Genomic DNA, 12,038 nt, shown 5'->3' with positions numbered 1-12,038 from the left:
TGACCACTGCTCAGTCCCTCTCGGCCGTGTAAAAAATTCCTTCACTTCTGAAATCAGTTCAGAGATCAGAATGTTCAGCTTCTGACTTCACACCAATCCACTTTATATTTTGTTTATCAGTTTTGTTGATAGGGAAATCTAGCACGAGCAAACATAACAGGACAGGGTGGTAAATAGGGGGCCGTCAACCATCTAATTCCTCCTTTCTTTTATCTGGGGTAACCCCACCCACAAAATCGAAGAGAAGACACCACAGATCACTCAGGTGAAGTGCAAGTGAGTTTTAAGGTGGGATTTGAATACCTCATACTTATTCTGGTTTAGCACGGGTAACCCCTGAGGACTTGACTCAGGGTGGCTGGGGGATATCTCAGAAAATGAAATTAAGATATCTCACCCACATGTCGGTGCACAAAGAACAAAGACACATACTGTGAATTGTAAATAATTTATTCAAATGCCAATAGAAACCAACTCCACTGTGGATAGAAATACACAATAAAAAGTCCACTTAACCTCTTTTCAAAGGAATTCTGCAGCATAAATATTGTAACATCACATATTTTACTTGTGAGGTGGACACCTTATTGTGGCCACATAATTGTCATCCCTTTTGTATACCTTGTATTGAGCTGTTGATATCATAGCTCTAAAAATACTCTCAAAATACTCTCAGACAGTTTTTTCATTTCAATGGAGTAGATGAGCCTAAACAATATATGCTGACTGTACAAAAATGTAAAAAAAATGTGAAAAAAACATGCTGTGTTTAAGTTAGTTTATTAATTTTAGGTACTGTGGCATTGTCAATGATATTGAGGGAATGCCATTGTCTTTACAAATAGATAAATACTTTTCTTGCACTTAAGTATATGGCACATGCCCCTCCCTTCACGGTAAGGCCTTAATTCTTTTGAATTCTTTGCTTAAACCTTTGCAGGCCCACAGGAAGAAATTAGCTACTGAGTAAGGTTATTTCAATAGACAGCTATTTAACCTACAAATGAAAAGGTGAATCATAAAATTTGACTAAACATGTAAAATCATGATTATGATGTGATTATAAAAGTGATATCAATTTACTATGTATTAAAAAAGTTGGTTTTCCTTGTGAGAAGCCATACACATTGTAAAATCTGAACATGTGCATGACTTATGGCCAAGCCATAGAGTTTAGCTAGAAATTGTACTTAGAACATGTTGCATCAGCTTTAACAAGTTATAAGTTATAAAAACACATGAACATTGTGTACAGTGCATTTTGTGATCAAACAATGCAAAATGACAAAGAAATTGTCACCAGGATAATTTGTTAGGATAACTATTCAAGCGGTCCAATTTCACATCTCTCTGTCCATGGGCCTGTTTTTGAGGGTAGTACTAATCCTTGATGCACCCATCTTAGGGTAGAATGTGGTGAGAGCATAAACAAGGGTAAAAAGGATTAGGTTGGGGGAGGGGGGGTACCATACTCTCGTCCAGCTCTCCAATTCCTACCCCACCCCTAGAAGAGGTGTGCCCTGGTCTAAAATAAAAAATATATATTCTAATATGAGTAAAATTAAGACCAGAAATGAGAAGATGAATTCTCTTCCTTGACTTTCAAACGAAATCCCTTGATAGTTATTGGTGCCTGCATCCATATAAGTTCATCCTGATCACTTGATTGGCTGGGAAAATCTTGCACACTAGAAGATGATACAGAAATCCTGAAACAATTGCCTCTCCAAGGGACCTTGAATGAAGGCTTTGGCCGAAACCAAGAATTCTTTACCGTTCTTGGAACACTAACAAATACAAGCATCGGAGTCAATGGTATCTCTTGGAATTTGCTAAGCACAGGATTAGAGATCAGCGCCCGAATCAGCTTTCTGCATAATCTGTTAGTGAGGCCAGATGAGCAGAGATTTTCTTTGTTCGAAGAACTTAAAGTGAAGGAATTTGAAGAATTCGCATCAAATTGAAGGATATAGCTTTCCTTTGGACTAACAGCTGTTGAACCATAGATAACGACAACAGATGCAACGTCTGTAGTGTGGAACAACTCCTCTAGGTTTTTGAATAAAATGTCTAAATCAGTTATTATTTTGTCTCGCTTCTTGGTTATGTCGGTGGACAGTCTAGTTTTCTTCGTTTGCCCGGCTTTCGAAGATTCCTCTTCGGCCTCGCTCCGAATTTGGTCTATAGTACACGGTACTTGGAATCGATCATGAAGCAAGTGCTTTATAAACACTATTAGAAGCTGAGCTTTTACTTCTCGTGAGTCGTTCTCTTCAAGGGAGAACTTTATATCGAATTCGGAACTATCAGTGGCGGCCATTGCGCGTGGGCTTAGGAACGGATCAGCGGAGTGAACTAGAACACAGGTATCCCGCTACAATCGCCTAAGCCACAGGGTAGGATAAAAGCAAGGGGGTGGGGTCCATTGCCACTTCAGAGTTCTTTCTCCCCCGGATCTCCTCAAAGACCCGATTACCATTGATGGCAACTTAATCCTAGCTCCTGATAAACACTTCTTCTGCAAGATCACCAAAATCAACAGAAAAAATGAAAATATTTTGCTTTGTATTCTGGGACTTGAATGCCTATATGTATATGGCATTATTATAATCTGTAATAAAGTACACCTTCTAAACCAAGTGGCCTAGTGTCTTAGGACTCTGGCCTCACACATCTGGAGATAAAATCTATGGCTCTGAACTTGGACAGGCACGTACACAGGGGGGTGTGCACGGGGCGCGTGCACATACCCTTGGCATCCAAAAAGTTGGTCATTTTTTATTAAGGAATCTTCAAATACAAGGTTTTGACCGTGCACAACTGGGAACACTGGGAACGTGCCTGTTGGAGGGGTTGAAGACTTTTCTGTGTTCAGTTCTGGATGGGTGCTACATGATTTGTTGTGCTTTAGGAGGAGCGGGTGCTCCCCTCAACATTCTATTCTATCACCCTATTAAAATAAAAAAGAATCGAAGATAAAAAACAATGAATGTATCAAAATTAATCAATAATTTTAATTGACATTCAAAGTTCATAATGCATATCTTTCCAATGGTCATATTGATTCTATCAATGGCATAGATGCATATTTTTCTCCTGTCAGTTATTATCAATTGCTGAAACAATTAGGTAAGTTTACTGATAGGAACCAGCTCTATCGATTTACACCATATGATACCCACCCTTTGCCAACAGCTAACAACAAATGTATCTGCCAATTCAGTTTTATTTGTTTTACCAGAACATTATGGATGCGCAAATAAACAAATTTGTGTGGTACTGTTCATTGTTCCATTATTATAACACAGCCATGGTAGCAGCGCCAAACACTTGGGTCGATTTACAGAAAATTCTTAAAAAATAAAACAAAACTTTATTTAAAAATTCAAGATTCAATTGAAATTATTATACCCAGTTAAGCCAGGCAAGGAACTCGGTGAATGATATCTGACCATTTCCATCTTTGTCTAGTTTCTTCAAAGCCTTGTCGATATTCACTTTATTCCCTGTTTCATGCATGAGTTGTTTGAACTCTTCGCGATCAATGCTTCCACTCGCATCTTTGTCGTATTTCTTGAACATTTCAATAGCTTTCCGAATTTTGTGATACCTCGATTTATCATCGATGTTTTGAAGCGTGTTTTTGTCGTGAATCCAAGTGTAGAACTCATCAAAGGAGACGCTTCCACTGCCATCTTTATCAACAAGTAAGAGAAATGTTTCGGCTTGTTTATCATCTAGACCCAAGTCAACCTTTAGTAACTCCATCATTTCGGTCTTTTGAAGTCTCCCGCTACCGTCTTTGTCGTATTTTGTAAAGAGACTTTTGACCACTATTTTAGGTGTTTTCTCGGAGAAATAGCTTTTGCAGGACATGATGCCAAAATTCGAAATGAAGGCGGTTTCAGGACAAGGAGTTGGCGACGATTGTTTTGAATGCGGAACAACTCTTGTCACGAGTGACAGAACAAGTGTTTCCGTACCACAGGTAACCCGTCACGGAACTTCCTGGAAGACTTTTCGTTTTTCCCGACAAAAACGCGCACCCAGATAAGAGAACGAAAGACAAGTTGACTTGGGGGGTGAAAATTTATGCTTTATATCTAAGTTAGATTTAGCTTTCATTTTTTGCATCACAACGATAACAATGTAAATAAGAGTGAAGTAAACATAAAAAAAATAATCTATGATTGAAGTGTAGTCCATTAAAAATCTAGATTTTTACCTTATCTGAAATCTACATATTTTCTACACTCTATTTACAGTCATTAAAAGAATTAAAGACCCTAACCAAATATACATTCTATAAATAGCTAAAATGATTTCATTGGTCTAACCAACTACTTGCTACTATAGCTACTTTACAATACTAACATGTGACCCATCACCCATACCTGTCACCTCTCCCTCATTAGCCGGGAGTCTCAAGATTTTGGACCCCTTCTGCCGTTCTCCCGCATTGAGCACCAAATCTTCCACTTTTCTAGCCATTTTTATCGCTTCCGAAAAAATATTCTATAGAAAACCGTCATTTTGCCTATTTTCTATTAAAATATTTGAAACAATAATTCCCTTGTGTAGCACAATTTATTTAACACCCTCATGAGATCTATAAGTGGATTTGTTCGTGAGAGCTTTTAATACAGCAAACACCTGCAAAGTTAAACCCACCCCTACCCCCCAAAAGAATATACCCCACCCCTCCCCCCGAAGAATTCTCAAGCCTTAAGATTTTTGGAGGTTGACAGGTATGCATACGGCATGATCCTTTGCATAGCTACTGTACTGTTCACTGTGGCCCATACCCCCAGAGACTTTGTATAGCTTGTGAACTGTCACACGTTTCTGAAGCTTTGTATAACTACTGTACCACAAGATTGTGAACTGTCTGAGGCTTTGTGAGGCTACTTCACAACACAAGCTTGTGAACTGACACGCAAACTGTATTTCTGAGGCTTTGTATAGCTACAGTACAACAAGTTTTTGAACTGTCACACATATTTCTTAGGTTTTGTACAGCTACTGTACCATAAGCTTTTGAAAAGTGGCCAATACTTTCCAGGCTTTGTATAGCTACTGCACAACACAAGCTTGCGACCCATCGCCTATACTTCCTGATGCTTTGGCAAAGCAGATAGCTTGCATCCACTCTTGCTGGTCTTGTTCTGTTTCTGCATGGAAGAAATAATATCTTCTTTGTCCTTTAGGCTTTATTTGGAAAGCAAATTGTTTTTTGTCTAAACTACATTCTGAAAGTTCGCACCCCTCAAGGTCTATTGCCTTTGTTAACTCCTGCAAAAAAAAAAAAGAGTGAATATGTATAAACGGGGTGGGTTTCGCTATATTGTTAGAAGGTTTAAGGGCTCCAATTTGACAAATTACCCATTTCTCTCAATTCAGCCCCTCTGACTGACTGACTGACTGACTGACTATAGGACAAAGGAAATGTCAAAATGGGAAATTGACTTTCTGACATTTCCTTTGGCTTGTGGTCAGTCGAGCAAGAATTCGCCAGCAATGCTGGCTTGTGCTGGCGCAGTTTGCACGGGGCTTTACGCCGTATTATGGTGCTAGACATACTGAGTATGGGATCTAGCATAACGAGACCGGCATTCTTGTAATAAATTTTACTCTTTATTAAGATAAGACACCACGCTCGCTACTGATCAGTAGCGAGCGATTAACAAGCGATAAAATGCTTGAGACACAGTCCAAATTGAATACAAAACAAAAAACTTATCCGAACCTATATTCGATGTTTTGATTCTTTTCTTTTTTCGGAATCAGATGTGTCCATTGGAATGTGTTAGAACTAAGAAATATTGGCACTACGAGCTGCAGAGAAAGAAGGCCGAGGCGAAGCGAGTCTCTTTATAGCAAAACAATTCAAAATTCATCAAATATCTGGTTGTAGAACATGCTAGACAGTCTTTGAAACAAACCTGGCATGCAAATGGCGTGTACATTTGTGTGAGTAGTGTCCCTCCGAATTTTGTGAACGAGAATAGTCTTCCACAAAAGCCGCCTAGCTTTCAGCCAGAGTATACCGCAGACCTCTGAGCATCGCAGGCTTACACGTTTTCGACATGGATAGATAGATAGACTAGATAGATAGAAAAGGTAAACCTTGACTCTTGCTACCACAGGTAGCCCGAGTAGTAGTAGGGTTTTGGCGCAGCTGGCGCAACTTTTTGATCTCCCCAAATTTCATTCCAAAATGGCGCGAAAGTCTCCGCGCACCTCCGCCAAGCCTCGCGACCTGCGCATGCGCGAGTTTGCTAGAGATCTCTTGCACGACCACGCCCACCTGTCAATCACTTTGTCACGTGACGACCACGCCCACCTGTCGATCATTTTGTCAAAAACCTGTCAATCATTTTGTCACGTGACGACCACGCCCACCTGTCAATCATTTTGTCAAAAACCTGTCAATCACTTTGTCACGTGATAGCCACGCCCACCTGTCGATCATTTTGTCAAAAACCTGTCGATCATTTTGTCACGTGTCGCACCTAGGGGGAGCTCGGGGAGGCTATTCTGGTCTAAAGACGTATGGGGTCCTAGATAAAATGACATTAAAGACGGAGGTTAAGATTAGAGATGGTGCGGCTACCGCCGGCGGTTGTTCGGTGCCGGAGGTGAATGTGAGTAACACTGCGGATGCGGGGCCTGAACACTGCTGTTGTAACGCTGATTACTATGAAGACTCAGAATACGGAAGCTTCGACCCCGTTGGGTTTGTGGCCGGAGCGGCGACAATTGTCCTTGGTGTTCTAGCAATGTTAGTCTCCATGCCACGGTATGGCGAAAAAAGATGGGTAAGATACTAGTCCACGAATGAGGTGTGGAGACTTTAGACCGCACCGCCCTCACGCGGACCCCTTCGGAAGTCTTAGCGACCACACACAACACGCCTAGAGGCAGCTCGAGAGGCTAGCATCTTGACTTCACATCTAAAAAGCCTTTGAAAAGTGGCTTAAAGACGTGAACAGTTCAATAAAATGGGGGAACAAACGGTTGAACGTACGGCCGAAGACCGGTCACCACCACCATATAATATCCCCGACGGGCCGGTACCCAGGATTAACGTCCCCACCCTCATGCCGGAGTTTGCACTGTTTGACCGAGCCCTCACCAAATACGAGACTAGTAGAGCCTCCTTGGGAGACGAGGATAGTAGTAACACCCTTTGCAATCATGACGACCTGGTCACAGAAGACGGGGTCACTAGTTGCTTAGAGTGCGGGGAACAGATGCAGCGCGTGATCGCGCACGAAAGAGAATGGGGTTTTTACGGACATTCCGACGGCAAACGGTCTTCGAATCCAAGTCGGGTCCAGGTACGTAGGTCTGAGGATAGAAACATTGACAAGGATGTGGAGAACATGGGTTTTAGTGGGGTAATTGTAGCCAAAGCTAACGAGATATACACTCAGGTGACGAAAGGCCAGATTTTTCGCGGCGACCCACGGAAGGCGATCGTCTTTGCGTGTATTTACTACGCCTACAAGATGTCCGGTAAGTGTCAGACACCGAAAACCTTAATGGAGACTTTTGGATTGAGCAGGAAGAGTTGTCTTAAGGGTCTAAAAATCTTTAGTGTTAACATGCCTAAAGATTACTTACTACACGGAACGTCTCCCACCGTCGTGGATCACATTCACGATGTGATGGATAGATTCTCGGCGTCCCCCACACAGAAGGGAGAGGTGGTCCAGCTCTACTACAGATCTAAGAACCGCTCGTCTGAGTTGAATCGCGCTCGCCCACAATCCTTTGCGGTCGCTTTAACCTATTACTGGGTACGGCTAAAGGGGGTCGATATTACGCTTAAAAAATTCTCCGAAAGAACGGGCGTCTCCGAGTTGACCATCAGTAGGAAAGCGAGAGAAGTGGCCACAGTCCTGGGTACGCCTGGTGTGGTATGATGTTTCCTGATTTCCAGAGAAATCAGGATTTCCAGAAAACTGTCAGTTCGGAGTAGATGTGAATTAACACGTCTAAAAAAATTCGAAAAAAGTGGTTTAAAGACGTGGATGTAATAACAAAATGGATATGCAAAGTGCTGGAAGTCTTACAAATCTCACCGTGGAGGATCAAGCCGCCACCTTAGCGAGGTGGGGAGCCGCAGACTTTGACGCCGTTATGGAGCGCGCGGCGTGGGAGGGGTGCGTCGAGACCGTGAGGTTGTGTAAGAGTTGGGGTGCGACGGATTTCGAAAAGCCGATGGTCAGGGCCGCAATGAACGGCCACACCGAGATCGTTAAGATGTGTTGTGAGTCGGGCGCCTGTGACTTCGTGTATCCAGCGTCCATGGCCGCGAAAGGCGGGCACGTAGAGGTTTTGAAGGTGATGGGCGAGTATTGTGCCGACGGAGGAGAGGCCATGACCGAGGCCATGGGTGCTGCGGCGGCGGAAGGTCAGGTGGGGGTTGTTGAGTTGTTGATAGATCTAGGTGCCGATGTCGATGTCGGTTGGGCCACCGCTGAGGCGGCGTACAATGGGCACGTTGAGGTTCTAAAGCTGCTGAGAGAAAACTTCAGCGAGTTTGACCCGGACTATGCTATAACACCGGCCACCGAATCTGGCAACCTCGAGATTGTGAGGTTGTGCTTGGAGTGGGGCGCGACCGATCTCATTGTACATATGAACTACGCGCGGTTTTTGGGTCTACACGAAATTGTCGCGGTGCTACGTGCGGCGTGGAGGTGGGGTCTCGTGCATGAGGAGCTCCCGGAGAAGCTACACAAGGTGAGATTCCGTAGAAAGCTGGAGGACGAACTAATGCCAGTAGCTTGGCACCCAGACAGGTTTTGGGATTGGTGCATGGATGAGCAAGAGAAGGAAATGTTGGAAGAGTGTTTCGCCAGGTAGACGTCGGCCGGCTAGGAGGGTGAGTATCGAGGCGTAAAAAAATGAAAAGTGATTTAAGGACATGACCGGTTTGATAGAAATGGAGAACCAAACGGTGAAAGACTCGAAAGTATCCCCCGTAAAGCGAACAACGGATTATAAGTGTCTTCATGGCAGAGTGAAATATTATTGCAAAGATTGTCACGGATCGCAAATCTGCCCTCACAACCGGAGAAAAACGCGGTGCAGAGAATGTAACGGCGGTAGCATTTGTGAGCACAGACGAGCAAGATATGTCTGTAAAGACTGCAAGGGGAAAGGGATGTGTGGACACGGCAAACAGAGACCCTTTTGTAAGTTATGCGGAGGGTCTCAAATATGCGAACACGATAGACAAAAGCACCATTGCAGAACGTGTAACGGAAATTAGCATTGACCCACTCAGTTTTGTAACGCGTCTCACGTTACAAAACACATACATTCCTAATCGCCCTAACAACTAGCGATTCTGAAAATAGGTTTTGTATTTACATTGGGAGTTCGCGGTCGCCAGGGTGGTCTGGTATGCAGTCTATTGTTTGGCACGTGAACAGGTATTGTCTTCTTGCGGTACGTCACATCCGTCCACATGCACCCCGCATGTTACCGGAATAGATACCAAGCTAAACCAGCCGTAAAGGCTGTGATCGTGGCAAGGTTAGTTTCGTGCTGTGTGTTCGTGGGTTTAATCACGTCCGGCTTTGGGTTAGTTTTCGCCTCCGGTTCCGGTTTGTGAGCCGTGACTGACTCGGTATGAGGTAGCACAATCTTTGAATGACCCATATTATGTTTTGGGATCGTTTTTATCTCGTTATTTATCGGATTCAGCCCCAGTTTCATATCAGTGGTGGCTTTTTGTAACTTGTTATTATAGCCAGCGATCGAAGTGTTGTTATTTATCACAAGATACGATGGACTTAACCAACAGCCGAGGGCGAAAGCCAGGTCTAGTTTTTGTCTCGCCTGTTGTAAAGCAAACTGATACCGTTGTATACTTTTCGATATACTGTTTTCCACCACCGCGCTTTCAAAGAGTTTCGTGAAGACCTGTTTCGTTTCCTGAGCTGAACCGCTATCACCGACGATTGACGACCGGGTCTGAACTTGCGCGCCTAGAATACAGTAAACAAAGGCTTCGATGCTCTGGTTTATCCTAGACAACCCAGCTTTGGTTAACCCCATTGATTTTTCCGGAAAGAACCACTCATACTGAAACCCAGTTCTAAGGTCTTTCAGGTACTCGATCTCAAAGTGATTCATGTGTTCGTGGTCGCTTTTGGCAGCGTCCCATTCGTCGTGTAATTGATCAATGGTGCCATAAGGCTTATACTTGTCGTTAGAAGATGACAAGCCGTGATAATCATAATTATAAACGTTCCCTAACCCATGATTTATCGGTCCAAGGAACCGAAAATCACCGCCAGTTCGGAACTCTGTCCTTAATTTTTGGTAAGCTGCTTCGCTGTAGAAGTTTTTATTCCAACTAAAAAGCTTATCTTTCGGGAGAGGACATTGTAGCTCATTTAATATTCGTCTGATAGTGAAAATGATGTGAAATCTGTAGAATGACCCCACTTGAGAGTCGTCAATCATGTCACGCGTCACACCACATCCAGCAGTCGCGCAAAACATAGCAAAATTTAAGGCTTGACTCCAATAACTGAGGTTCGGGGCGTCGAGCCACCTACTAGCCTCCTTTGCTGTTCTGAATACTAGCAAGCTGTCGGTGAATATGTCCCTAAAAACAAAGTGTGTCTTCAGCTTTGGTGTTATAAAAACATCGAAAGAGACGTAATTATTTCTCGTAGGGTTTTCGTCCCACGGCAATATCTTGTACTCTGCACGCGCGTCTAGTCTGTATTGTTTTGGGAACCCAAACAGTTGCTGGATCGTTTCCTTGTATGCTTGTGTGTCGTCGGCGACTAGAAAATCCTGGATATTCTCGGGTTTCCAGCTATTACCAGGGAAGTGATATAACGTTTTGACTAGATTCCCATTCTTGTCGAATGGATCGTATTCGTCCCCATTGAAAACGAATTGCACATTGCCGTGCCCGTCGGCAGAGAACCTGAAGCGTGAGTAGTAGGGGTACCTTTTCACAAATTCTGTAAACTTCATCTTATATGACATATAAGATGTTTTTAAATCAGTCCTTTACGCATCTCAATTCATAGATCCATCCGACGGGAGTTCTCTCGTACAGAAATTTCACCGAGCGGGTCGACTCGCCAGGTCTTTCAAAATCTCTTCTCTTACTGTTTCCCTCAGCTTGGTAATGTTTACGTTTTTTTCGTCCTCTCTTACCGACTTTTGACGGATCTGGAGCTTTAGAGCCTCAAACTTGTCCACCTCGTTCAAGATTAAAGAGAACTCTTCGTCTGATATTTTGTTGTCTTTTAAAGCTTTAGAGACCAGGTCGCGTATGCTATTTACTTTTGCCTTTGCCATCGCCGCTGTTTGGTCGTGCTTGGAGACTTTTTGCGACAGCCGTTTAGAAACCGCCGCACAGCCTACAGACGTAAGACCGAAAACACCGGCCAAAGCACCCAACGGAACTCCGACGACGATACCAAAACCCGACAGAGAAGTCCCCAAACCACTAGACCCAAGAATGACGGATAAGAGTCCTAAGACCACACTTAACTTTGAAAACACGCTCTGCCCTCGTTTATACTTTTTCCTCACGTTCTCGTAATGTTTAACTTCTTGCTCCAAACTTCCCAAAACATCGTGGGTCTTTTGGAGTCTGAAGTTATCACCCGAGGGGCTGACCCCTCGGGGTACGTTCGGGTAGATTGAGTTGTACTCTTCCATAGCTTTATTATGGGGAGAGTTTATTCTTTAAGTAATTTCTAAGATTAGACGTATCGGGTAGAGACCGCGCTCTATTGTGTTTCCGTCACCGCCCTTTATACTAAGACGGAGACTACTCACGTAACCGACTGATGTGGTACTAACCCGTACCGGATCGCTTGGATTGAGGTATATCTTTCCTTCATCAAGCTCTACACTTGCTAGGACTTGTGAGGGCGCCCCTTGTTGGAGGGAGTCAGACGCGTTCACAAGGTCGCAGTGGATAAAAATAGCCTCGTGACCTATCGTCTTTATCTTGTGGCGAGTGTTTGCTTCCAGCTCCCTGGTCTTGA

The 12,038-nt window shown here is 43.6% G+C and overlaps 3 protein-coding genes across 3 annotated transcripts; 1 reads left to right on the top strand and 2 right to left on the bottom strand.

The window, feature by feature from the left end:
• Positions 1–432: 432 nt before the first annotated feature.
• On the bottom strand, positions 433–2,859 carry LOC5520776 (MAD2L1-binding protein). The gene has a single exon (XM_001640544.3). The coding sequence runs from the start codon at positions 2,318–2,320 to the stop codon at positions 1,562–1,564; it is 759 nt and encodes a 252-aa protein (XP_001640594.2). The 5' UTR covers positions 2,321–2,859; the 3' UTR covers positions 433–1,561.
• A 135-nt stretch (positions 2,860–2,994) lies between these two features.
• LOC5520876 (calcineurin subunit B) lies at positions 2,995–3,966 on the bottom strand. Its single transcript, XM_001640543.3, has one exon. It carries the CDS (start codon positions 3,874–3,876, stop codon positions 3,406–3,408), a length of 471 nt encoding a protein of 156 aa, XP_001640593.2. The 5' UTR covers positions 3,877–3,966; the 3' UTR covers positions 2,995–3,405.
• Positions 3,967–7,001: 3,035 nt separating this feature from the next.
• LOC125568297 (transcription initiation factor IIB-like) lies at positions 7,002–7,928 on the top strand. The gene has a single exon (XM_048730219.1). It carries the CDS (start codon positions 7,002–7,004, stop codon positions 7,926–7,928), a length of 927 nt encoding a protein of 308 aa, XP_048586176.1.
• The last annotated feature ends 4,110 nt before the right edge of the window (positions 7,929–12,038 follow it).

Source organism: Nematostella vectensis, chromosome 7 (assembly GCF_932526225.1).
Source record: "Nematostella vectensis chromosome 7, jaNemVect1.1, whole genome shotgun sequence".
NCBI lineage: Eukaryota > Metazoa > Cnidaria > Anthozoa > Actiniaria > Edwardsiidae > Nematostella > Nematostella vectensis.
This window is presented reverse-complemented; position numbering and strand designations above follow the sequence as displayed.

Bases quoted from the DNA above. Each gene is read 5' to 3' on its own strand.
- LOC5520876 (XM_001640543.3), bottom strand. From the start codon at position 3,876: ATGTCCTGCAAAAGCTATTTCTCCGAGAAAACACCTAAAATAGTGGTC.
- LOC125568297 (XM_048730219.1), top strand. From the start codon at position 7,002: ATGGGGGAACAAACGGTTGAACGTACGGCCGAAGACCGGTCACCACCA.
- LOC5520776 (XM_001640544.3), bottom strand. From the start codon at position 2,320: ATGGCCGCCACTGATAGTTCCGAATTCGATATAAAGTTCTCCCTTGAA.